The sequence below is a fragment of the Felis catus genome, chromosome C1 (assembly GCF_018350175.1).
Source record: "Felis catus isolate Fca126 chromosome C1, F.catus_Fca126_mat1.0, whole genome shotgun sequence".
Classification (NCBI taxonomy): Eukaryota; Metazoa; Chordata; class Mammalia; order Carnivora; family Felidae; genus Felis; species Felis catus.
In genome coordinates, this window is record NC_058375.1 from 24,207,683 (window position 1) to 24,234,618 (window position 26,936).

At 44.1% G+C, this 26,936-nt stretch overlaps 1 protein-coding gene across 2 annotated transcripts in view; it reads left to right on the forward strand.

Moving 5' to 3' along the window:
* KHDRBS1 (KH RNA binding domain containing, signal transduction associated 1) overlaps positions 1 to 23,188 on the forward strand; it is a 37,832-nt gene extending 14,644 nt beyond the window's left edge. Inside the window, exons 4-11 of one of the 2 annotated variants that reach the window (XR_890615.4) lie at positions 265 to 411; positions 3,078 to 3,211; positions 4,178 to 4,379; positions 4,889 to 4,956; positions 5,712 to 5,770; positions 8,096 to 8,288; positions 10,909 to 10,968; positions 22,879 to 23,188. Coding sequence is in view for 1 of the 2 variants with exons in the window: in XM_011284754.4 (XP_011283056.1) it covers positions 265 to 411; positions 3,078 to 3,211; positions 4,178 to 4,379; positions 4,889 to 4,956; positions 5,712 to 5,770; positions 8,096 to 8,193 (708 nt within the window). In the remaining variant the exon portion in view is untranslated. Of the gene's footprint in view, positions 1 to 264; positions 412 to 3,077; positions 3,212 to 4,177; positions 4,380 to 4,888; positions 4,957 to 5,711; positions 5,771 to 8,095; positions 9,457 to 10,908; positions 10,969 to 22,878 lie in introns of those variants that run through there. The other variant, XM_011284754.4, reaches the window with a different exon arrangement.
* Positions 23,189 to 26,936: the final 3,748 nt, after the last annotated feature.

Below are 26,936 nucleotides of genomic sequence, written 5' to 3' on the forward strand. Positions count from 1 at the left end.
TAAGTGAGTCTCTTCTATAACCATCTAATAAGAGCTCCAGTGAATGTACCGAATTCATGACGGTAGTTAACTGTTTAGCAGACCGATTATAGGTTTAGTATGTTGTGTGAATTACTATTCTCCAGACCTTGTTTTGCTTTCTTCTTATACTTTTACTATTTCTCTCACCTGTTTAGGTTATTTTTTGCCGTCTCATTGGACTGGAGGTAATGGCATCATTTTATCGCATTCACGTGATGATGTTTTTCTGCATTTTTTCCATAGGAGGAAGAGCTGCGCAAAGGTGGAGATCCCAAATATGCCCACTTGAATATGGATCTGCATGTCTTCATTGAAGTCTTTGGACCCCCATGTGAGGCTTATGCTCTTATGGCCCATGCTATGGAGGAAGTCAAGAAGTTCCTAGTACCAGTAAGGAATCCCACATTCTGTATCTTTGAGCAAGAGAGAACTGGGATCTAGTGTTGTTGCTAAGGCAGGGGTTCTTAATCATGATCTCTGCATAATCATGATATCTGAAATTGCATATCAAATTCTACATTTATGTTCACTTTTCTGCGGTAGTCTGTTAGTTGTACCTAGTTCTTAAAGCACTGTGCCCCAAACCCACTCTACCCTTTAATATGGTTTTAGTTATATAGCAGTGTGTGTTGTCAGTATTTTGAGTCCACAGTGTGTCTGGCATTTTAACATCTGGTTAAAAAAGATTGAACAGAGTCTTCACTGAGCTAAGTGTATTGATACTAGTGTGGAACCAGGAGGTGATGATGATAAAATGGCTAAGATGGTCGTAAACCCCCCTGTACTCAAGGAATTATGTTCTAGACTCTAGAAAGTGTAGAGGGTTAACTAACAGCAAGAAGCTTCTAACATCCAGTGTTAATGGATTAAATTTTGACCTAGGTACATTCAGGACTCTTTCTCCTGGAGGAATTTACTTACATAGAGTTTGATTTGAAAGAGGCATGATTGTTAACAGGCTCGACTATCGATGATATTAAACACATTGGTGTGCATCTCCTTCTGGAATGTAACTGAGGCCCAGGAAGAGTTGGGACAGACCAAGTTACCTGTCTTGCATAATTATTACCACCTGGTCAGAGGGTCCATTCTTTGAATAAGTGGAAAATGGTGTGATTCTTGCCTTTCAGCAAGTCCTGCTAGTTGTCAGAGTTAACATACTACAGTTGAATATTTAATGACCAAGGATGAATCTGGAACCTTAGGAAGCGTTGAAATACTATTAACTAGAATTGGGTAAGCATCACGTTTGCATCACTAAAACTAAGAGGAGTTGAGATACAGTTCTTGGTTTTCTTGTGTACGTAAAGTGAGGAGTTGGAACTAGACGTGGTGTCAGCAGATGTGAGAATAAGTAGAGCAAAAATTTACAGGCAGTGTGTACCTATAATGTCGAGCTCCACGAAGTCCAGCCCCATCTCAGATGTCTCAGCAGCGGCTTTGCTTCCAAGTACCTCCTCTTCGTTAGAATGTTTAAACACGAAACAGCCAATTTAAAATATCCGAGAGAAAAAAGAGCCCGTAAATTTTCCCTTGATGGAGTTCTTTTTACTCGTTTTGAGGTGTTCTATTGAAGCATCCTAAGCCACCCGGTTTCTGAAGGAATAGGGGGAATGCCCGTCTCCTCTTGATCCTTGGTCTCAGCATATTTCTCAAAAGGGGTAGCTTTACAAGGCTTTCGTGTAAGTGGATCTTCTGAAAAGATGCCTGCCAGGCAGATCTGGGTTTCCTCAGCCAGAAGAATCTAGGCATGTGGGCTGTCATTGGTCATTTGACTCTCCTGTGTGGGTCTCAAGCGTCAGTAATGTGTAAGGTAGGAAGGAGGTGAAGATTAAGCGGGGGGCATCTCTGTGGTAACTAGAATCATCTATTCTCGAAGCTCTGTCCACCTGGGATATATAAAAAAGCATGGAGTGTTAAAACTGAATGGCTCTCATCAGGAAATATTGAAAAGATATGCAAATGGCATTTGACTCAGTTCTTCTCTCTTGTGAAGACAAAAAAGTGACCCTATTTTTGCATCCATGACCAGAGCCTCCGTTTTCCCCTTAGAACCATTAACTGTACCAGAGAGGCTTCCTGGTACAGTAGGAAGAGCACTGGACTGGGACCTTTATCTGCGTCATCTTGGACAAGTTATTATTTCACTTTTCTGAGCCTCAGGTTCCTTGTTCATCCCAAACATTTGTTAAGTATCTGGTAGGTGCCTAATACTATGCTTGGGTCTGAAGTTACAAAAATGGCTCCTTTCTCACAATCTAGTGAGAAAGACAGACAATTCTAAAATGACGTGGTAAGTGCTTGGGTAGGGAAAATACACTCTTTTCCTGTAGAAAAAGAGGAGGGAGTGGGGGTAGCATCAAAGAAAGTTTTTCAAAAGAGGTAGTATTTTAGATTAAGTCTTGTAAGAGTAAGTTTGAGTGTTTCAGGTGGACAAAAAAAAGGCAATATAGTCTGATGATTCAAAGCCTAGATTTGCGAGACAGGTAATTTCTGAATTCATATCGAGTCTGCCACTTACTAGCTCTATATCCTTAGGCTGGTGGCTTTAAATGCCCTGATTCTGTTTCCCAACTGTAAAATGGGAAGATCTGCCGACTTAATTCAGGGTTATCTTGAAGATTAAACTGCAGAGTCTATAGAGAGCTTATTATAAAGTGCCCAATGCATAGAGCCTATCTAATGGTAGTGGCTTTTACTGTTCTAGGAAGAGGAAGCTATTTGTACGAATGGATGTACAAGTATGCCAGGTTCTGAACGACAAGTTATTTTACATGGCTTGAAAGGAGGTTGTCCATGGAGAGTGGATGGAAGTGATCTTGAGAGCTAGGTAGGGACCAATGATGAAGAGCTTCAGCTGAATAATGAGGGGGTCTGCCATCAGGACTTTCCTCGAAGAGGTGACAGGTAGGGTGCCATTTGACTTCAGAGAATGCATGACCTGAGTCTTCATCCAGGCATTCAGGTCTTAGGATCCAAGGCTTATGTGGGCTGGACGACTTCTCAGCGGAAGGTGGAGATGTAGCACAGTACTCCTCATTATCTTTCATTTGCAGGATATGATGGATGATATCTGCCAGGAGCAGTTTCTAGAGCTCTCCTACTTGAACGGAGTACCGGAGCCCTCTCGCGGACGTGGGGTGCCAGTGAGAGGCCGAGGAGCGGCACCTCCTCCTCCACCTGTTCCCAGGTAAAAATAATGGAGATGACTAGAAACAGGACGTAAATTTGACTGCCAGTAGCATCTCTCTCTTAGTGGTGCTCCAGCTTAGAAGGGGGCCTCAGGATTTGTACCATCAAGAGTGGAATAGTAGATGTTGGCACTTTGGTCATAGTCAAGTACAGCTGTCCTGTTGAAACTTTTGCTTTTTGGGGCGCCTGGGTGGCGCAGTCGGTTAAGCGTCCGACTTCAGCCAGGTCACGACCTCGCGGTCCGTGAGTTCGAGCCCCGCGTCGGGCTCTGGGCTGATGGCTCAGAGCCTGGAGCCTGTTTCTGATTCTGTGTCTCCCTCTCTCTCTACCCCCCCCCCCCCCCCCCCCCCGTTCATGCTCTGTCTCTCTCTGTCCGAAAAATAAATAAACGTTGAAAAAAAAAAAGAAACTTTTGCTTTTTTAATTTCGGACAGTTGTAGCATTTTCAAAATGGTCTCTGACTTTAGAATTTTACCTGTGACTGACCTTTAATAGAGTGTTCAGACTTCCCAAAGTAGTAGTCCGCTGATGAGACATTCACAGGTCCACTGTGGGTCTGGGTCCTTTACCCACCCATACATTCCTGTGTGTTGTAATAATAGTCGATTTAAGTCATCGTGAAATCTGAACATTAAACTAACCTATGTTTTAAAAGCTCTATTTAAAGTAAATTTTCCAGGGCGCCTGGGTCGTTCAGTCCAACTGAATGTCCATTGAATGTCTGACTCTTGATTTCGGCTTAGGTCATGATCTCACAGTTTGTGAGCTTGAACCCCGTGTGGCCCCATGTTGTGCTGTCAGCACAGACCCTGCTTTGGGATTCCCTTTCTCAGTCTCTCTCTGCTCCTCTCGTGCCCTCACGTGTGCTCTCTCTCTCTCTCTCTCTCTCTCTCTCTCTCAAAATAAATACTTTTTTTTTTTAAGTTTATCCTTTAAAAACATAAAAATAAATTCTCCTTTGCAGGGGCCGTGGTGTTGGGCCACCTCGGGGGGCTCTGGTGCGTGGTACACCAGTGAGAGGAGCCATCACCAGAGGTGCCACCGTGACTCGAGGAGTGCCACCTCCACCTACAGTGAGGGGTGCGCCAGCACCAAGAGCGCGGACAGCAGGCATCCAGAGAATACCTTTGCCTCCACCCCCTGCACCAGAAACATATGAAGAATATGTAAGAAGTTTGAACAATGTGCCATTTCCCAATACCTAGAAGGTTGCCAAAGGCAGTTGAATGACAGGACCTAGGCCCTTAACATAGGTGGCAGGGACTGACTGTAAGATCTGGAGTCTGCTCTCTTGTAGTGACTGTAACACTACGAGAAGATTTTTCCATTTTAAGCGTGGTTTACTATGTGTGAATAGATTAAACAGGAAATAAGCTGTGCCTTGATATATACAGTGTTTTACTAAGGGGTTTTTTCACTAGTTACTATTGATAATGCTGAAGTTCAACTTTTTACCTTGTTTCCTGCCCACATGTTTGGTTTGGTTGGTGGTCCAGTTTTGTTTCATTTAAAAAGAAAATAACCCTTTCTCTCTCAGCCATTCCACAGTGGGTGTTAATTTTGGAGGGAAATTCCGCATTCTATTAATCCAGAAGCCTGCCATACTCCCATGGGATGTAATTACCTCCCCTACTCTGTGTGATTCTGACTTTCGGTATCCTTTTATTTGTTCTAGGGATATGATGATACATATGCAGAACAGAGTTATGAAGGCTACGAAGGCTATTACAGCCAGAGCCAAGGGTGAGTCAGGCAACAGAAGTGCCATTTTGTGTCCTAGGGATGGATGGAGGGAGCTGGAGCAACAGAGATTTAGGAAGCACACATCTAGGGAGCGATGTGGCTTCTCTTTGGAGGGTATCTCCTTTGCTTTCCATGTCAGTAAGGCACACGGATCTGTTTCATTTAGGTAACTGTGAATCTTATGGTTTAGAATCTGGAAATAGCAGATGGAAAATTCCTGAGCCGTGACCACATGGAAATAAAGGGAAAATGCCTTTAAAATTGTTTTGATTTATTATTTAAAACTATCACAGCCACATTAAAGGTGCATTAAAGTTTAAAAGGAAGCTAGAATCCCACTACCATAAGTGAGGTTATTTTCTGCACTTTTCTTAAATAACATTTTTTGTGTATATGCATTGTATCTGTGATTGATTGTAAGTGTCTCATAATTCTACAATGGGGACAGAACAGCATGTTTGTGTATTCTTTTCCAGTGAGCCCTATAAATGTGTGTTTGTGTGCACTGTGATTAAGATGGTCAGTTTAGAATTTTGGTTTTTCACTTTATGTGGTATCCATTTTTCTCTGCTATTGTCATTTTTTTATAAATGCATAGCACATACATGTTTTGGAAGTATTTTCTGGTTTGGAGATGGAGCAGAATTAGCGTTTTCCTGTATTATACATGTAGTAGAATGACTGAGATGTGGGGGAAGTGAAACCAAAACAGACTTAACTCTCGAGCTCTCTAACACTCTGTCTTTGACTTTCAGGGATTCAGAATATTATGACTATGGACATGGGGAGGTTCAAGATTCTTATGAAGCTTATGGTATGTCTTTATTTCCGTGGTGGGCAGAATGTGCAAGTAAGTGCCAGGGAGAGTGCTGGTGACTGGATTATTGGGGGTCCGCCAGTCACCCACCTAAGGAGAAGACTTCAGAAAGCTGAGATGTTGGAGATGTGACAATAGCAGTGCTGCTCTTACTTAAATTGTGTGGTGTGCCATAGAAAGAGGAGCTCTTAAGGTGAGATGGGGTTACTGTTACTCTTGGAAAGTTAAACGGATGTCTTAAACTAGGGCCCAGGTCCAGCTTGGCCTGGTTGGAACAGCAGACTTTTAAGCCAGTGTTGATCGTTTTCTACTTCAGGTCAGGAGAGATGGCTAGGCCTAAGTCATGTTGCAGGGCCTTTGCTGCTAGTGCTTAGGCCACATTGGTAGATAACAAGAACTTCATCGTATCTAGCTTTATTCTCCAGCCCCACTTTGTTTTTTAAGAACAGTATTAGCTCTCATCAAAAAGAATCTATGTAGAGGAAATGTTAGTTGAAGGGGAGCTAGATGGCAAGTAGCTGGCCAGGGCAGGTTGGATGCAAGAATAGTGCCTGTGAGTCTCAGATCTGAGGCCTTAGGGGCTGGAGCCAGGTCAGGGCAGTACTGGCACCAAGCTCCTTACTGGCTTGGAGACACGTCAGGTCAGTCCTTGATCCCAAGAGAGCTATAGAGGCTGGAATGGCAGCAGGACCAAGCTGTCTTCCCTGAGGTTTAGTTGAAAACACATTGCTCAAGAGTGTCCTCAAGAGCCAGTTATGGCCCTGGGTTAATGGGCCCCATAGGGAGTGCCATGTGCCAGTGGGTGCAGAGAGAGCAGCCTTTGAAATGCAAGGTATTTTCAGCATACCTGAGGGAATTCCAGAGTCCTTGGCAAGGGGCTCATCAGTTGACAGGTCATCTTAACAGACTAGTTAACAGTCTCCCCTTACCCCTGGTTGAAAAGAAGGGGTGGGGAGCCTTTTCGAGCTGAGACCAGCTGAGCTTAATTCTTCAGCACAGTATGTAGTAGCCAGTCAGTTGCTTGCCCAGGGAAATAGTTTTTACCAGTTCTCACTAAATGGTACTGGACAGTTGCCATCGGTAACACTGCACCGCTCTGCTCGCATGCCACTATTTAGAAGGGCGGTGGGATTGCCCTAGGGTATTTCCCTCCATCGGCGAGACAGTACAATGGGGCCTCTGTATGTGTTTGACTAAATTACATTTCTGTTTTGCCAGAGAAGAGACTGGACTGAAAGAGGCAGGCTGCCTCTTTTGCTCCTGGTATGATGTTGCCACAGTTAATCTGTTAGGATTTCTGCGTTTATAAACAGAATTAGAAAAATAAACCATCTTGTTGGTACCAGAAGCCACTTGGAAAGTGATGGATGTACCTATTACACTAAGGGTATAAACAAGCTTAGATAGGATTCTTTGGGACTTTAGATCCACATAGAGGTTTGAGACCTATAGTGATGGAGGCTCTTATTTGTGAATGCAGGCAGCTGGAGAAATACTTCAGGGATGAACTGGCTTGGGTAAAGTATGGGGGCAAGTGGGAAGAATAAGCTCATAGACACAACTCTTTTTCCTAAAAGGTCAGCTATAGAAGTAAGTGATACCTCCCTCGGGCTTTTCCCTGTGACAAAGGAAAACCATTTGAGGATGTCAACCATGGTGTCTGGCTTCTCTGGGCTATTGCCTAAGAAAGAAAATAGTGAATTCTCTTCATCAGTGCTATAAACACATTCTGTTGTACTTCCCTCCACCAGAGCCGTGGACCAGCTCTGTTGGTGAGGAGGCCTCATGAAATGTGGCCCTTGTTTGCTTCTCCCAGAGAGCCAGAGGACACGCCTCAACAGGGAAAACTGACTTACTGTTAGAAAGGGAGCTGCCTACTTCCATTCTGAAAGACTTCCCAAAGTTGCCACGTTACCTGAGGCTTTCTGCCAAATTCCTTTGGGAACAGGAAAAAGGGCGTCGTGGACCCACTGAGACTGATTTTTGTTTTACTGTCTTGAGTAAGGTGTCGGGTTTATCCAGGTATTGGGTTATCCTGGAGTAGAGATCATGTTGCCTGCGGAGAACCTCTTTGCTGTAGATGACTCCAGGTCTTTTCTGAGCTGTTTCTCGTCTGCCCACTCCAAATTGCCCTACAGCTGGAAAATGAACTAAACCGTTCAGGAGGTCCAAGCAGAGCAAAAAAGCAAGGACCACTGGGAGGTGGCATGCCACTGGAGGCGAAGCAGTGTTTCTGGTGATCTTTACCATATACTCTACTCCTGCTCATCCCAAGATGCCAGTGGCATGTGGTTTATTAAACTGTTCTTGCTTTCCCCACAGGCCAAGACGACTGGAATGGGACCAGGCCGTCGCTGAAGGCCCCTCCAGCTAGGCCAGTGAAGGGAGCATACAGAGAGCACCCATATGGACGTTATTAAAAACACACATGAGGGGAAAATATCAGTTATGAGCAAAGTTGTTACTGATTTCTTGTATCTCCCAGGATTCCTGTTGCTTTACCCACAACAGACAAGTAATTGTCTAAGTGTTTTTCTTCGTGGTCCCCTTCTTCTCCCCACCTTACTCCATTCTTAACTCTGCATTCTGGCTTCTGTATGTAGTATTTTAAAATGAGTTAAAATAGATTTAGGAATATCGAATTAATTTTTTAAGTGTGTAGATGCTTTTTTTCTTTGTTGTTTAAATATAAACAGAAATGTACCTTTTATAATAAAAAAAAGAAGTTGAGTAAAAAAAAAAAAAAAACCACAAACCTGTTAGTTTCAAAAGTGACATTGCTTGCTTTAAAGGTTCTGAAGTTTAAGGCTTGTTAACTTTCTCTTAGTTTTGATTTGAGGCATCCCGTAAAGTTGTAGTTGCAGAATCCCAAACTAGGCTACATTTCAAAATTCAGGGCTGTTTAAGATTTAAAATCACAAACGTTAACGGCAGTAGGTGCCACCATGTAAAAGTGAGCTCAGACGTCTCTAAAAATGTTTCCTTTAAAAGCACATGGCGGTTGAATCTTAAGGTTAAATTTTAATATGAAAGATCCTCATGAATTAAATAGTTGATGCAATTTTTAACGTTAATTGATTTAAAACAACAGCAACAACAAAATTAGGTTTGTAAAACTGACTTTTTCATTATGTGGGTTTTGAAATCTAGCCCCAGACATACAGTGTTGAGAGATACTTAGCGGGGAGTACGATTTGAAGAGGTTGATTTGGGGAGAGGGGCTGGCCACCTGGATTGAATTTGATGCAGAGCTTTTTAGCCATGAAAAACCTTTCAATAGTAATACTAATAATTAAAATTTCAGTATTTAAAAAGACAAAGTGTTTTGTCCATCTGAGATTCTGCACTCCATGTAAAGCTCACTTGGACACTTAGAACCACAAGCTGATGATTTTTTTTAAGTTGACAGTTGTCAATATCGAACTGTTCCCAAGGTAGTTAGTGAAGTATGTCTCAACACTAGCATGATATAAAAAGGGACACTGCAGCTGAATGAAAAAGGAATCAAAATCCACTTTGTACATAAGTTAAAGTCCTAATTGGATTTGTACCGTCCTCCCATTTTGTTCTTGGAAGATTAAATGCTACATGTGTAAGTCTGCCTAAATAGGTAGCTTAAACTTATGTCAAAATGTCTGCAGCAGTTTGTCAATAAAGTTTAGTCCTTTTTTAATCAAAGTAAATGTGATGAATTGTCATTTTTTTTGGGTGGACAATAAAATAGTTTTCTCTTTCAAATAAACTTAAATTAATTCTAAAGTTAATGGGCTTGTTAAAAATTTGGAGACATTCTTAAAAGTGGTGGGGGGGATTTTATTTTAAGTTTACCAAAAAAAAGTTTATCGAGTTGTTAAGTTTTAGTTTAAAAATAACCAAAGCTTTTTCACCCCCTGGAAGTTGTTGACAGCAGTTTTATCCATCCTATATCACAAGCTCTAATTTCTGGAGAGAAAAAACCCAACTGAGCCGAAACTTGGATTGGTTTCCATACATAGGCCTCAGTATTTAAAGTGCCAGCCACCCTCGCTTGCACCTTCTGTAGAGCCCCCAGGTGGCCCTAAGAGTGACACCAAATAACCTCTGTGAGCTTGGAAAGAGATAGCACCTGCCTTTAGATACGACAGTTCAGCAAACCCTGGGTGCCCTTAAGGGTTTCCCTTCCAGTCCCAGAAATGCTGTTGACAAATCAGCTGGGCTGGGGCAGGATCTGGCATGTTAGGCTGGCTCTGAACTCCCTCCTGAGAGACCAAGAGAGGAAATGATGGAATTGGTTGGCCTGTTTCCACTCCTCTGTTAATTCTCGGGGTTCTCATGCCTTCCCTAAGGGAGCCACCTAAACTGCTCGGGGGTGAAAAATCCTCTTGTATGAAGTGCCAAGCTGCCTGCAGCAGTGCATGATGGACATTTTTTTTTTTCTTTTTAAAACACACCAACAAAAAAATGTATTTGTAGATTGTGATAAAGTGTAAATAACTGAATTTTCAACCATGGTTTGAAGTCAGCTTTCAGGGCATTATGTCTTGTTTTGATGAAAAGAGATCACTCTATACCCCCCTTTTTAAAGGAAAATTATCGCAAGAGAATCAGGATGTGTAAAGCTAACATGCATCGCAAAAAACCAAAGGTAACCTAAATGTCTGATTTTAATAGCACATATTTCTCTTTTACATAAACTGTGACAGCAACTTGCATAAACAATTCTTTAGCTGTTAATTTTAATGTTAAAACTTTGCAAAACTTGTTTAATAAAAATAGCTGTAAAAAGAAAAACCATATGCTGCCGCATAAATTAGCCATAACTCTTAATAATCCTGCCCATCACAAGTGAACTGTAATGTAACCTGGGCACAAAGTCTGACATCTTAAATGACACATTGTAAAATTTCAATGAATGTAGATTAGACCTGCTGCTCCCCAAAGTCAAGCTTTCTGCTCAGCTATTTAAAAATGTACAAGGATGAGCCCCTAGAGGTCCCCATATTGATATTCACAATGAAATGTTACTTAAAATTTCTTTAAAGTTGCATGTTTCTCTCCTGTAATGTGTAAACTGCATGCAGGATCTCTATCTTTTATTTTGTATGTCTTTAAAACTTCCTCTTCAAAAGACTGACCTCTTACTTCTCCATTTTCAGGTGATTGAAAACTCCTGAGGCATTTCCTGGAGTAGAATGGGTAGTGAAGACCCATGTCAGGTAGGTTAAGGTGATTTCTGCTAAGGATGTGGGACTTTTATCCTAACCATAAAATAGTTTTGCCAGGCGGTGGCCTGGAAGGTGATCAGTGGGTGCACTTTTCTTGCCTGTCATCCGTATCCTATTTACAACACAACTATGTTTATATGTTGGTTTACGATCCATACTGAATTTACTTGTTATGATCGTAGTGTCAGCTTCTATTTATTAAATCCCACTCTATCCTGTCAATAACTTACGAGGTGGGGCAGTGTTTCATTTGGAGTTCATTGGTTATAAGCAACAAAGTGACTAGATAATGTAAATAAAAGGGTATTTATTAGAAATATGTTAGGGGCTCCAGATTTAGTGTGAAGGCTAGAAAATCTGGCATGGGAACCAGATTGCAGAGAACTGGGACAGCAGTGGTAGATCATTGGAATGTTCGTGAAGCCAGAACTAGCTATTTAGGTGCTATTGCTAGAATGAATGAACTCTAGCTGTGTTTGTTTGCTTTCTCCCTTGAGATTCAAGTTCTAGGGAGGGAATGTGAGACTGTATTAGCTTGAGTCACATGTTCATTCTTTACCAGGATGTGGGAAGAAAAAAACTAATTATGCAAAAGGAAGCCAGGGTGTTATTAGGAAAAAGGAACGGGTGCTGGGAAGCCAAAAAACAATTGTCCACTAACATTTGTATATTACAGAAGTAACTGAGACTTAATGAGGTTAAGTACTTCCCAGAGTCATATAATTAGTATGGCTAGTAATCGAGCCCAAGTTTGTTGCCAGAACCTAACATCTTAACTCTCTATATTATACTGCTTTTAATCTAAGGAAAGAGGTATTTCTCACCCTGAGGAGACCATCAGAAGGGATAGTGTGGCATAGTAGAAAGGGCATGAGACAATGACAAAGAGAGTTGAATCTCTAAGTTGTCTTTGTTAAGTGACCTGACACAAACCACTTATTTCCAAATCTAGGGAGGAAGATGGTGATAATGTACACCTTAGAGTGGTTGGCAAACTGAATGAGTTTTAGTATGTATAAGGCCAATCAATTTGGTGTCCTATATATAGTAAATATTGGTGTTCTGGAAGAAAGGTTAACCCCCTGATTTGGGTAGGCGAGGGCTCCGGCAACTGAGCAAGCCTTCCTGCGGATTGAAGCTGTCGAGGAGCTAGGTGGATGATTCATCCCTCTGCTCCCAAGAGAGTTGTTAAGGTTAAGAGGGCACTGAAGGGAAAGGACCAAACTAGGTAGGCCAAAGGCATGTACAGCCTTTGACGGTGATATCTGCCTTCTTGGGAGATCATGTCTTCCTGACCTGCTTCTCCCAGGAGCCTCTGAGGTCTGGAGACTCCAGAAGACCGTGTGTGTTGGTCATGGTTCTGGGCACCTAGGAAGTCCTAAGTCTGATATTGATTACATGAATGGCAAGGCAATTTTAGGGGAAAGTCCCTGAATACAGAGAATTAGTCTTGACTCTTCCCTAGGGTAGTCTTAAGAGCAGAATTGGGGGGATGCTTCTTTCTTCATTTGGCCTACAATTTGTGCCTGGAAAAACAGGTTTTTATTGTTGGCAGATCTGGATCTGCAGCAAGTGGTCTGCTTTTTCTGAGTTTGTAGCTTAGTCAGTTAGTCCCAGTGTTTTCTATAGCTTTCTGTCACTACCTGTGAATTTTTATTACAGTCCTGTAAGCTTTAGATAAGCCAGGCAGGATTGGGGACCTGTCCTGACTCTGCTTCATCATTTGTCACTGTTTTGACGAAAACAAAACCTTTAATCCGTCTCTGGGCCTCAATAAAGTTGATAATAGTAGTTATCATCACTGTGTGATAATATCCTAAGCAGTTAATAAGAATTATCTCATTTGGTCTTCTTTTTTTTTTTTTTAAAAACGTTTATTTATTTTTGAGACAGAGAGAGACAGAGCATGAACAGGGGAGGGTCAGAGAGAAGGAGACACAGAATCAAACAGGCTCCAGGCTCTGAGCCGTCAGCACAGAGCCCGACACGGGGCTCGAACTCACGGACCGCGAGATCATGACCTGAGCCGAAGTTGGCCTCTCGACCGACTGAGCCACCCAGGCGCCCCACGTTTGGTCTTCTTTACCTTTCTCTCTTAACTGTTATAAAACTTGAGTAACATAAAATTTACCATTTTAACCATTTTTTTTTAAGTTTATTTCTTTATTTTCAGTTAGGGGAAGAGTGCATGTGTGCGCACATGTGCAAGGGAGGGGCAGAGAGAAAGAGAGGAAGGGAGAAAATCCCAAGCAGGCACCACGCTGTATGCATGGAGCTGGACATGGTGCTTGATCCCACAAACTGTGAGATCATGACCTGAGCTGAAATCAAGAGTCAGTCGCTTAATTGGCTGAACCACCCAGGCGCCCCATTTTAACCATTTTGAAGTGTACAGTTTGGTGGTTTTTAGAATATCCACAATGCCGTGCAACCATCACCACTATTTAATTCCAGAAAATTTCCATTACCCCAAAAAGAAATCCCATACCTGTTAGCAGTCACTCCCAATTCCCCTCTCTCCCCAGCCCCTGGCAACCACTAACCTACTTTTTGTTTCTATGGATTTGCTTCTTCTGGATGTTTCACATAAATGGAATTACATAATATGTGCCTTTTGTGATAGGCTTCTTTCACTTTGCATAATATTTCCAGGGATCATCCATGTATCATTACAGCGTGTATCATTACTCTTTTTTTTTAATGTTTTTATTTATTTTTGAGACAGAGAGAGACAGAGCATGAGCACGGGAGGGGCAGAGAGAGAGGGAGACACAGAATCTGAAGCAGGCTCCGGGCTCTGAGCTGTCACCACAGAGTCCGACGTGGGGCTCGAACTCACAGACTGTGAGATCATGACCTGAGCTGAAGTCTGATGCTTAACCGACTGAGCCACCCAGGTGCCCCTATATCATTACTTTGTACTAGTGATAGGAAGCATACTACTTCCAAAAGCAACCCATTTCATTTAAGACCGCTGCAAGTATTAGAAGTGTTCCCTCACTTTGAATGAGTCACTCTGGTGACTTATACTGGTTCTACCTTGGACACCTGAAGAAATAGCCTGTCAAGCACTTGAAGATCCTTTTCATTCGTGTTTCTTTTCCAGTTCCAGAAGGTTTTTTTGTTAGACTTCCTAGATCTGATTTTCAAGAACTAGTAATTTGGATTTTATGTGCTGACAGTTGTTGGGTTTTTTATTTTGGTTTTGTTTTTGTTTTTTTGTTTTAATGCTTATTTTTGAAAGAGAGAGAGAGAGAGAGAGAGAGAGAGAGAGAGAGAACGAACGTGAGTAGGGGAGGGGCCGAGAAAGAGGAAGACACAGAAACCGGAGCAGGCTCCAGGCTCTGATCTGTCAGCACAGAGCCTGATGCGGGGCTCGAACTCACAAACGTTGAGGTCATGACCTGAGCTGAAGTCAGACACTTAACCGACTGAGCCACCCAGGCACCCCTATACTGGCAGTTAATGTTTACTCAGATCAGTATTAGTCCCTGTAAAACCTCTGCTGCAAGCCAAATGCTGCCCATAAGCCTACCAGCTTACAGCCTCTGGTTAGCTTCTATTAATACAAATTAAAAGACATGTTAGGATTATTGAGATATCATATGGAGATGTGATCCGCTATTGAGAATCACATGGTTGTGATTCACCCATTTAAAGTGTACAATTCAGTGGTTTTTAATATATACAGGATTGTACAGTCATCACCACATTCAGTTTTAGAGCATGTTTATCACCCCCCAAAAAGAATTCCCATGCCTCTTAGCCATCTCCCCCATCCACTTGCCTTCCCCAGCCCTAAGCAACCACTCATGTACTTCCTACCTCTGTTGACTGGCCTGTTCTGGACATTTCGTGTAAATGGAAGCATACAACATGGGATCTTTTTTGACTGGCTTCTTTCACTTAGCATAATGTCTTCAAGCTCCATCCATGTCGTAACACGTATTAGTACTTTATTCCTTCTAATGTCAAATACTGTTTCATTGGATGTATATTGCACTTGTTATTTATCCATTCACCCACCGATGGACATCTAGGTTGTTTCTGTTTTTTAGCCATAGTGAAAAATTCTGTGGGGCGCCTGGGTGGCTCAGTCGGTTATGTGTCCGACTTAGGCTCAAGTCATATCACAGTTCATGAGTTTGGGCCCCACATTGGGTTTTGGCAGCATGTGGAGCATGCTTGGGATTCTTTCTCTCTGTTTCTCTCTGTCTCTGTCTCTCTCTTTCTCCTTTCCCTACCCTGCTTGTGTACTCTCTCAACATAAATAAACTTTAGGGACACCTGGGTGGCGCAATAGGTTAAGCATCCACTTTAGCTCAGGTCATGATCTTCCATTCGTGGGTTCGAGTCCCGCTTTGGGCTCTTTGCTGACAGCTCAGAGCCTGGAGCCTGCTTTGGATTCATTCATTCTCTCTCTCTCTCTCTCTTTCTCTCTCTCTCTCTCTCTCTCTCTCTCTCTCTCAAAAATAAGCATTTAAAAATAATAAATAAACAAACAAACAAACTTCAAAAAAATACTGGGCACCTGTGTGGCTCTGTTGGTTGAGCATTGGACCAGCTCAGGTTCATAAGTTCGAGCCTTGCGTCAGGCTCACTGCTGTCAGCACTAAGCCCACTTCAAATCATCTGTCCCCTTCTCTCTCTGCCCCTCCCCAGCTCGTGCTCTCTCTTTTAAAACTAAGCAATTTTTTAAAAAAAATACTGTTCTGGGCATTAATGTACAAGTTCTGATGTGGACATATGTTTTCAGTTTCTTGCACGTACACCTAGGAGAGGAATTGCTGGGTCAGACGGCAGCCCTTTGCTTAACTGTTGGAGGGACTGCCAGAGGCTGCACCATGTTCCCACCAGCAATGTATGAAGTTTCAAATTTCTCCACCTACACTTGTTATTTTCTGCTCTGTTTATTGTAACTATCCTGCTGGCTGTGAATTGGTATCTCATTGTGGTTTTGATTGGTACCTTCCTTAATGACTAATGTTGTTGAGCATCTTTTCATGTGCTGATCCCCTATTTGTAGGTCTTTTGTGGAGAAATGTCTATTGAAATCTTCTATCAATTTTCACATGGGACTATCTTTTTACTATTAAATTGTAAGTTCTTTATATGGTCTGGTGCTAGCCCCTTGTCAGATAGGTGATTTGCAAGTATTTTTCTCCCATTTCATGGGTTATCATTTTATTTTCTTTGGTTGTTTTGTTTTATTCTGTTTTAAGTAGGCTCCATGCCCAACGTGGGGCTTGAACTCACAACCCTGAGATCAAGAGTCTCATGCTCTACAAAATGAGCCAGCCACGCACCCTTCTCTTTACATTCTCTGAACCACAAAAGTACCGTTTTGATGGAAGTCCGAATTATCTATTTTCTTTTGTTGCTTGTGCTTTTGCTGTCATAGATAAGAAGCCACTGTCTCATTCAAAGTTCCAAAGATTTATACCTATTTCCATCTAGTTTTATTTCATACATTTAGGTCTGTTGCCCATTTTGCATTAACTTTTGCATATGGTGTGAGGTGGGAGTCTCATATTCATTCTTTTGCATGTGGATATCCAGTTGTCCCAGCATCATTTATTCAAAAGACTGTTTTTCCCCGTTGGATGATCTTGGCACCCTTGTCCATACTGGCACACCAATTGACCACAGCAATATAGATCTGCTACCTTTTAAAATATGTATTACTGAAAGTTACTGATATAATTGGAGTAATTTCTGACAAATAGTAGCTACTCAATAAATAATAGCTGACTGGATTATTTTGGCATCACTAAAGGCTAATAGTCAGTCATGGGGCTAGGATTTGATCCCACATGTGGATATCTCCAAACCCTGTCTTTACCCTGCGTTTATACTTCTGGCTGCTAAAGGGGAAAGGAGGCTAGCTATTCTAGCTGCCATGCCTGGCCATATGTAGTTCTTCCGAGGCTTAGAGGCTGTGCTCTGTGTGCCCTTCCTTCCACTATCGACATCCTTTGCTCCTGTCCCCATTTCTCTCCAGGGTTTCTGTGGAACCTCCAGGGTGTTCATGGCAATGACTGTTGCTGCTAAAGGAACACTCTCACCCTTTCTTACCTAGGGATACTACAGTTATTCAAGTAGCCTTAGGGTTTGTCCCTTCTTGCTTTCTCTCCCACCCCCCTTCCACCCCATGTCCCAAGCCAAGAATGAAGGTAAGGATGCCTCAGCAGCTGCTAGGGCTCTCTGGCCACTAAACATGAAACAGACTCAGACTGTGTTTTGTTTTAGGAACAGCAGCCTGAGAGTCAAGACCCAAAAGCCTCTTGCCTGCACATACACAGAGTTGCACTGTACCATGTGAATAGGGGAGTAGGGGTGGTGTGGTGGTAGATGTTTCACTGAGGTTTTTGAAACTTAAGTACTCCCTGCCTGGTCTCAAACCCCAAAGCTGTATGTCCCTCAAGGCTCACGGGCTCCGTCTTTCTATGTTCTTGTGCCTTGTGAGAGCCTGTACAGGCTGCTATTTGCTGGCAGTGTTACTGTTAAGTAGTCATTTAAATTTTTCCTTGGTCTGGGGCACCTGGGTGGCCCAAGGGTCCGACCTTGGCTCAGGTTATGATCTTGCAGTTTGTGGGTTCGAACCCCACGTTGGACTCTGCTGACAGCTTGGAGCCTGGAGCCTGCTTCAGATTCTGTGTCTCCCTCGCTCTCTGCCCCTCCCCCACTCATGCTCTCTTTCTCAAAAATAAACATTAAATTTTTCCTTGGTCTGTTTCCACACAGTGATCTTGACCCCACTTGGGAAGGGAAGGAGAAAGTGACATAGGGAAAATAAGCAGCTCTTCCTGGCTAAGGGAGGAGCTCTTAATTCTAATTTGAATGCCTCCTGTGTGTCCCTATTTGGTAAATGAGGCAGCTGATACTAGGAGAGGTGAAGTGATTTACCATCATTGCGTAGCAAGTTGTGGGGTGTGCCTCTCAGGATTTTTATATACTGAAGTCAATTCTCTATGCTGAAAGCACACTACTTCTGTAAGATGACACCGTATTTCATTGATACTGAGGCCATTTTTTATAAGCTGTATCAAGTACTGCAAAGAAAGAAAAAATACTGCCAATTAAACCAACACAATAGTTTGTTTTCATATCAAGTGTAAGATGCATCCTGATTTCAGCTGTTAAAATCCGAAAAGAAAATGTATCTTAACTATTGCATTTTGTCAGTTCTAACATTTATTCTTTGCTATGTGTATGTATTACCTTATCCACCTATAAAGTAGCTATTATTGTCCCATTTTTACACAATGATGAAACTGAGGCCCAGAAAAATTAGGTAACTTGTCCAAGGTCATGCAGCTGTTAAGTAGCAGAACTGGAATTCAAGCTCAAGCCATCTGATTTCAGAGTCCATGATCAGTTTCAACTACTAGATTGTGCTGGAATTTTAAAAAGAGTTTTACTTGTCAGCTAGAACCATCTCAGCCTATACAGTATTCTCTATTCTGGAAGGAGGCTGCTTCTGCAGGCATATTATTGCTGCTGCAGTGAACATTGCTGAGACCACATAGGTCCTTATTCTGGCTGTTACAGGTCACGGGTCTCCATCAGTTTATAGTGTCTACCTTTCAGAAGCTCAGTCTAATGGAAGAGAATAAGTCTTCAATAGTCACGTAGTGTGTGGTTGTGCTCTGTTGCTGAACTGAATATCAAGGAGGCTGGGGGAGCCGTCCGAGAAGTCTTAGGGAGCATCGGAGAAGGGGAGTGACATTTAAGTCGAGTCTTAAAGGATAACCAAGAATTTGCCAGGCAGACAGATTCACCTAGCACCTTATTATGGCTTTAAACAGACTAATGTCAGTGCCTGCTGCCTCGAGAGGTAGTTTCACTAGCTTTGGAGCCTTAGGTGAGCTAGCCTCCCTGAGTCTCAGTTTCATCATCTGCAAAATGAGAGGTTATCGTTTATTGGACAACATTGTTGTAAAGATTGAGTGAATGCCTGCAGAACGGTCAACGTGACCTGTAATAAGCACCCAGTAAATGTTAACTATAAATAGAGGCTGGGCGAGTAGGTTACTGCCCATTTTGAAAAGCTAAATGTTAGGCAAAGAATTTGGTCTTCATTCTAAAGGTTAGGGAGCTGTTAAAGGCCTTGAGCATGAAAGTGACTTGAACACACCTGTGTTTGCAGTTGAGCCCAAGGTAGGTAAGAAAGGAAAGCAGAAGGGCAGAGTTTGGTAAAGTGGCACCATTTCTTTGCCAGAGAGCGAAGGGATGTTGTCCCCTCACCTTGCCTTCCTTCTGCTCTCCTCTTACCAGAAGCCTTTTGGTTCTTAACCTTTTTCAGAAAGAATAATCCTGTCTCCTCTCAGACGTTTGGGCTATTTGAGGGTGGGATGTTAGGCCTTTGCCACATGTTATGGGACGCTTCCCACATCCTGTCCCTTTAACCCACCCTGTGAATTGGAGACGAGAACTCAGTCCCCTCTGATAGAAACTTCACTCTTAAGGAATGTTGCTTCCTCACTCTAGGACCTGAATGCATGAAGTCTCTGCCTCCATTTTAAGCTCTTAATTCTAGGCTAACTCCACTGGAATTATCATATGCAGCGACCCACTTAATTCTCACAGACAACCCTGTGAAGCGGGGATTAGGCTGGGAAACTGATGAGTCCGGGCTAGGATGACCAAAGGGCCCAAGAGCTGGAGTTCAGACCCATGTCTCTGCTCTTACTTAACTGCCTCCTGGTCTCTTCTCTGTACCTACAGTGGCCACCAGAAGATCCGCTTACACTGAAAGTAGTTCCCAGCTTTGGTGTACAGGATGGATACCCCGTGCTGTGTTTCCAGAGTCGTGAAATTAAACGAATTGAATATTTCTAAACCTTCCCTTTCTCTCTCCACAACCTTCATGTATCTCTTGCTCTCTGGATTAATAGTCATTGCATGTTTAAAGCTAGCAAGCATCTGATGAATATTTAATAGCCTGAGCAGACAGGCTGGATACAGCTGTCTGAGACAGCAGCTGTTGGGGGGAAGGGGAGGAAGTGCACTGCCCTGCCTAGCTACTTGTTCTTTTGTTCCCTGGGCTAGCTCTTGTAGGCTCCTTAGGAACAAAGGCCTATCTATGGTGGGCACTGCACCCTAGTCCTGTTGTGACCTGATTGCTCCCTGAGCTTCCAAGGAGGCTGCATTCAGGCAGCAGACCAAACCTTGTGGGGACTGGGGAGGTTGGGGGGGGGGGTAGTGAGCAGATAAGTTCACTGACCTCTGAAAGCAATTTTCTGACCCCTGGGCTGAAAGTCATCTCCTCTGTAACCTGTGCTAGCACGAGGGCGGAGGCCATGTTCTCATCCAGTGTTCCGCCAGCTGCAGCTCTCCATTCTAAGAGGAGGAAGATTGTCTCTGGAAGGGACTTGGATTTCATAACCATGCTGCTGAGGGTCAGCTCCTTGACATTCCTTGACCGCACATAGCAGCTTCTCAGCAGTGGGTATACCGCTGTGGTGAGAGTCTCTGGCTGCTGTCTCAGGCAGGAGATGGGCAGCTAGGAACTTCTCAGACAGGGACACAAGCTATCCCAGTGCTTCTCCCCACCTACCCCCAGGGAGCTTGTTGCTACAAGGAGGCCTCGTCATTTCCAGGGCAAACTTGGGGAGGATATGGAGCCTCCTGAAAAAAGCCAGCTCATTTGAGACGTGTCCAGGCAGAGTCTGAGACACAGCCAGGCCATCAGCCCGGATCAGTCACCTAAGTAGAACACGTTGCTAAGAAACTGGGACATCCTCCTGTTCTCAATACTGCATTAAGAAGCCTGTATGAGCTGTTGTTCCCTTGTTAACCTCTGGAGCCCACTTAGCACCTCAGTCTCTTCTCTCCAGACACTGTGGTGTGAGAACTTGAGATAGAAGAGTTTGGGTTGCAGATACAACTAATTCCTCTCAGGCTTTTGGCTCCTGCAGCCTTCATGCTTCCCATGCATGGCCAAGCTTTAGGTACAGAATGGACGCTCTCCGTTTCTTAGGCTCTCTGGGGTTGGAGTTCAGAAAAAAAGCTCTGCATCTGCCTTTGAGAAAGAGAAATACCTTGTGCTCTGATAGGATTCTTCATAAGCTTCTTTCCAGAGGTCAGTATAAATGGCCGCCCCTTTCATTCATTTTACTAAAGGCATTAGCTGGGGTGCCTGGGTGGCTCAGTTGGTTGGACCTCCGTCCAACTCTTGATAATCGATTCAGGTCATGATGTGGGGTCATGAGATCAAACCCTGTCTCGGGATCCTCTCTCTCTCTCTCCCTCTGCCCTTCTCCTGCCTTGTGTGCACTCGCTCTCACTCTCTCTCAACTAAAAATAAGTGCATTGGCTGATATATATTATTAGAACACCTACTATGTGCTAGACACTGGAGATTCAGTGGCAAGTAAATAGGATAAAATTGGTCCCTGCCTTCACGGAGCTTATATTTCTCAAATATAAGTCTGTCCTCAAGACAGACACTAAACAAATATTAACCTCCTAAATAACATAAATCATCTCAGTTTTGACAAGGGCTATGAAAGGAAAGAACAAGTTTCTGTAAGGACAGACAACAGGTGCACTAGCCTAGCTTGGGGGTTCTCTTTAAAGAACGATGTTTAAGCTGACATCTAAAGGAAGGGTTAGCTAAGCAGACGGTTTGGGTTTGCGAGATGGTTTGGGGAAAGGATACACAGCACATTCTACCCAGAGGGCAGGTTTGAGGCGAGGTAGGAACCTGGACCTTATTCTGAGGTCATCACTGAAGACCACTGAATCCAGGAGTGAGGTGTGGGGAGCAGCATTAAATTTAAACATCACTTGCTGGGGTGCCTGGGTGGCTCAGTTGGTTAAGCATCTGACTTTGGCTCAGGTCATGACCTCATGGTTCATGGGTTTGAGCCCCGTGTCGGGCTCTGTGCTGATAGCTCAGAGCCTAGAGCCTGTTGTGGATTCTGTCTCTCCCTCTGTGCCCCTGTTCTCGCACTCTATCTCTCAAAAATAATAAATAAACATTGAAAAAAAAAAAAACTTGCTCCTAAGTGGAGAGTGGATTATGGATTTTGAGGACCTGTTAGGAAACCTTATTTTAGTCCAGACAAGAAATGAGGAAGACCTATAATAGGGTGATAACTGAAAATGTAGAGAAGTGAATGGATCCAAGGACTTTCCAGAGCTACAATAAACCTAGTTTGGTGCTTGATCAGAAGTGGGAGAAGAGGACGTGATTAAGGACGGTTCCTACTTTGCTGGCTGGAACGACCAACAGAGCGGGGGGTGCCATTTTTTTAAAAGAACAGCAGCGCTGCTAACAGGCTTTGGCATGAGAGTAGGGCCCTGCCCTGTGGCCCAGGCTTAGGATGTGTCTCTCCTGCAGATAACTCTGGGTATTTGGGGCTGTGAGGCCAGAAGAGATGGACCCCTGAGCTTAGGACCGAGGTGCTAACAATAGCTGTAAGAAGATGCCTATTTTCCTCATTCTCTTTCCTCCAAAGTCTTTAAAGAAAGCTCTTTATCATTTTCACATCTCCGGGAAAGCAAAACCCATTTCCCCCTCCGTATAGCTGGAGGCCCCAAAGCTTGTATAGCTAAAGGCCTAGTGGTTTCAAAGCTTGTATAGCTAAAGGCCCTAGTGGTTTAGTTGATTCTGCCCTGAATCACTCAGCTCAGGCATAGCCAAGGATGGGAGGTACATGAAGTGAGGCTCCATTTTTCATTGCCTGACTAACAGCAAAAAGACAGTTCTTAGAAGCTGTGGGCTCCTACTGCCTACCCATCTGTGCACCTAGAAACCTGTACTGAATGAAGTAACAAGAGTTGCGCTGTGGGATGAGGAGATTGTAAGGGAGGCAGCCTGACCGAATGGGAGGCCAAGAAGCCCCCTGATAGGGTAGCTTCATGTCTCTTAATTTTCTACTTGTGTCTTTGCAGCGATCAGAGGACTCCGGAAGCCAAGAGAGCTGCCTGCTGTGTCAAGGCTGGCCTGAGGGCATTTGCTGAGCACAGAGAAACCCAGGAGAGATCACCAGTCTTTTCCCACTCCACCTCTTGATCTGTCTGATTTGCCCACAGAAAGCCAGCCAGGATCCCCTAAGAGAGTCTGTAGGCCCAGAATGGAGTCCTCAGGGCTGCAGGGAACTGTGATGCTAACAAACCTGCTTAGGACTTTAAAGAGCTGAAGGGCACTAACAGTATCCCAAGCACAGCTTCCTAGATCTGAATAAACTGGTCACTCCCACTGTGTCCGTTCCCAGATTGCCTGCTTCCCCCTTAGCCTCCAGCAAAACTGGATGGAACCACCTCCTGTTTCCCGCCATACCACACCTGCGCTATGGGTGCCAGCCTGGGAGCCCTCTGGAGGTGCCCAAGGCTGGTTGTCACCTCTGTTACAGTCTGAGGAAAGCCAAGTGAGAAGGTTCATTTACTTTGAGCAAGTTACTTAACTTCTGAACCTGTTTTTCTCTTCATTGCTGATTACTAACCTTGTCCAAAAGGCTCTTAAAAGGCAGGGCTTTTCCTACTTCACTTCTGTACTGTCTAGCCCTTCCCCGACACGTCTCTGGCACCGAGGAGCTCAATAAAGTTTGGTCAAGTGAAGAATGGTCCCACTCTGGTAGCTTCTGTCAGCTCTGGGAGAGAGCCAAGGCACCTTGTCTAGCTCCCGCTCTTCCTCCAGCTATATTGAGCTAGCTCTTTGGCCTAACACTTGCTCTTGAAGGATTAGAAAGTCAGCCTTTGATAGCCTTCTAGTTTCCAGTGGCCTGTGTCTAGGCTGATTTTATCCTGAGCTACCTCAGAAGTTAGGGACCTCTAATACTACATTCTTCCTTTAATAAAATAACTATTACGGTCATTCATCCTAACAAAGGAACTAGGAAGAGGGCTGGGTTTGGAAAGAGAGACTGTCTGCATTTTAATTGCCTAGGACATTCTAATGAGCTTGGATTTGTTCTTAGCGGGAAACAGACATTGAAATCAGTTGACTGACTTTGGGCAACTTATTAAACCTCTGAGCCCAGTTTTCTCTTCATTATTGATTACTATAAATAAGAGCTAGTAATTTATTAAGTGCTTAGACTGTACCAGGCACCATGTCAAGTATTTATATGCACAATTTCACTTAATCCTCCGATCCATTATACTCATTTTACAGATGAGGAAACAGAAGCTCACGGATAAATAACTTGTGTAAGGCTAAGAAAAAGGAGCTGTCAGACTTCATAGTCCCTGCTTTTCACCTGTTTGTACCTCTTAACCACCACAAGTACCTTGAAACAGTAAAGCATTGTGTTTGTGTGAGACATTTGTATAGGGCGACCAACCTTATCCAGGTTTACCTAAGACCTAAGAACCCTGAGAAGGTTCCTGGGATATTAGACTTTTAGTGCCCAAACAAGGAAAGTCCCAGGCAAACCAAGATGAGTTTGTCAACTTAGGTTTGCATTGAGACACCATCCAGAGCTGGCCACTGAGGCTGCATTTTCCTTGGCTTCTGGGTCTCTTGGGCGTCACCTTGTGGCTAGAGTTGCTTTATCTAGCATTTGAGGACTTGTTTCAGTTCAGCAGGCAGAGGAGGAGTTTGGGGCAGGGAGTTAGGGATTCACTTGGCATCTGAATGATAAATGGAGGCACAGAGCCTGGGTCACTATCTGAAAAGCCAGCACCAGGTTCCTAGGAAGCCATGCCCTAAACACCCCACCCCACCCCCCACCCCCCAGACACAGGATGTCTACTTGGGAGCTGTGGAATTACAGTAAAGCTCACAAGAGCTAAAGCCAAATCCTACATTCAAATCCTAGCTCATCACTTGCAGTGTATTTTTCTGGGCCTGTTTACTCCTAAAAGGATAGTAATCCCTGTCCACTGAGTGGGCTCTGGGAAGCAAACGGAATGTGTGTGAAATACCTAACATGGGGGTCTATGCATAATACTGCTCAACACTTAAGTTTCCTTCCTCCTTTTTCCCGGCTTGTGATTCTTACCAGAGTCCTGTCACCTGTCACGTCTGTCACATACAGCCTCCTCCCATTACCACTTGCAGCCCTAGGGATCTTCCTTTGAGAGCCCTGACCTAGTGGCCTTGGCCCACCCACCCAGCTGCCCTTCATGTCAGTCACTTGCCCTGCAAGCAGAGAAGGGATGACATCAGCCTTCCTCCCTTCCCCCAGATGAAGCCTCTGAACTGTTTTGAGCCATAAATATTTTAGCTGGGCCTTTCTCTGGCTGTTGCCAGGGTGATGGGCTCTCAGGGGACTGGGGTGGGAGTGTGGAGGCAGGGCTGGCAGCCTGGGGCCTCGCAGCGGAGCTGGCCCTGGAGGGGCGGGTATGAAGTCTGGCCAAGAGCCAGTGCTTGCTACAGCAGTTCTGAAGGCTATGGCTCTGTCTGCCTGCCTTCCCTTTCCTGGGCCCCTCCAAGCTGCTCCTACTGCTTCCAGGCCCAGCTCTGCCCTTGAGAGCTACGTGATCTTGAGTAAATTGCTAAGTGTCTCTGGGCCTTCGTTTTAACATCCGTAACAGAAAAGTCTTTGCTTAACTCTCTGCAGGTTAAGTGGAGAAGACAAAGAAAAGGAGGTTTTATGAAAATCCTATGAAATATGAGGTTAGTTGTGATTGGAGAAGCTAGGCCTCTCTTGATAGACCTTAACAGCTGGAGTCCCAGAGCAGTGTGGATGCCACTCGGAAGACTGTTAGGGCAGGGGTGCCTGGGTGGCTCAGTCGGTTGAGCATCTGACTTCAGCTCAGGTCATGATCTCAGGTTCGTGAGTTCAAGCCCCGCGTCCAGCTCTGTGCTGACAGCTTGAAGCCTGGAGCCTGCTTCGGATTCTGTGTCTCCCTCTCTCCCTGCCCCTAACCCACTCGCATTCTGTCTCTGTCTCTCTCAAAAAGAAATAAACATTAAAGGCTGTCAGGGCACTGCCTCTCCTCCGCTTCCTCACACTGCAGCTCCAGCTCCTTTTCTAAGGTTCCCAGGTCTAGCTGGGCTACCTGGCCTGCACGAGGTGTTCTAAGAAGGAGTTGGGCCCAGTGACTTAGGAGGAAAGTTGGTGAAAGCCTTTTTTTGTTTGAGATATAGATGCTCAGACCCCCAGATGAGATTAGGCCCTCATCCTCTACCCCCTGCTTACATCTGGCCAGCTGCTGAACTCTAGGTTGTGGATCGATCTTGTGATTGGTCTAAAGAAGAAAAGAGCCAGAGGGGGGGCACCTAGATCCATGGCCCATTCATACCATTAAGCAGCTCTGGATAGGGTGCAGGATTCCACATGCCCTGCCCAACGGGCCCCACCACAATTTTCCTGTTGACTCCGGGGCTCTGATTCCTTTGTGCCAAGCTCCCCCTGGTGGTTAACAGGTGCATTGCAGTGAAATAAGCTCTCAATAGGCTAAATTGCAGGCCACCTGAGAGGTGGAATAGTTTGCTTTATACCAAGGAGAAAAGAATCCTTGTGCCCCACTCGTAATGACAATCGTTCCATTCCTTATATAGGATGTCTCCCCTACATTTTTGCTTATGTCATTAATCATCACAACAATTCAATGACAGGAATCATCCTAATTTTACAGAAGAAACAGGCTTAGAAAAATATAATCAAGTCCAAACTCTTCACTGTATGTAGTTTTCAAGAACCTAACCTATTTTTCCACCTCCATCTTCAGTTAGTCCCAAGCTGAAATGGACTTGCTCTTCTGGAACATAGCGTACCTCTGGGCCTTTGTTCGTGCTGTTCTCTGTATTACATTGCACGCCCACCCCCACCCCCTCCAAGTGCATTACCTACCAAAATCCTATTCATTTTTGAAAACCTAAACAAGAAATACAGTATTGTCGGGAGCCTGGTGGCTCAGCCCGTTGAGCATCTGACTCTTAATTTCAGCTCAGGTCATGATCTCAGGGTCATGGGATCAAGTTCTGTATCAGGCTCTGTTGAGCATGGAGCTTGCTTGAGATTCTCTCTCTCTCTCTCTCTCTCTCTCTCTCTCTCTCTCTC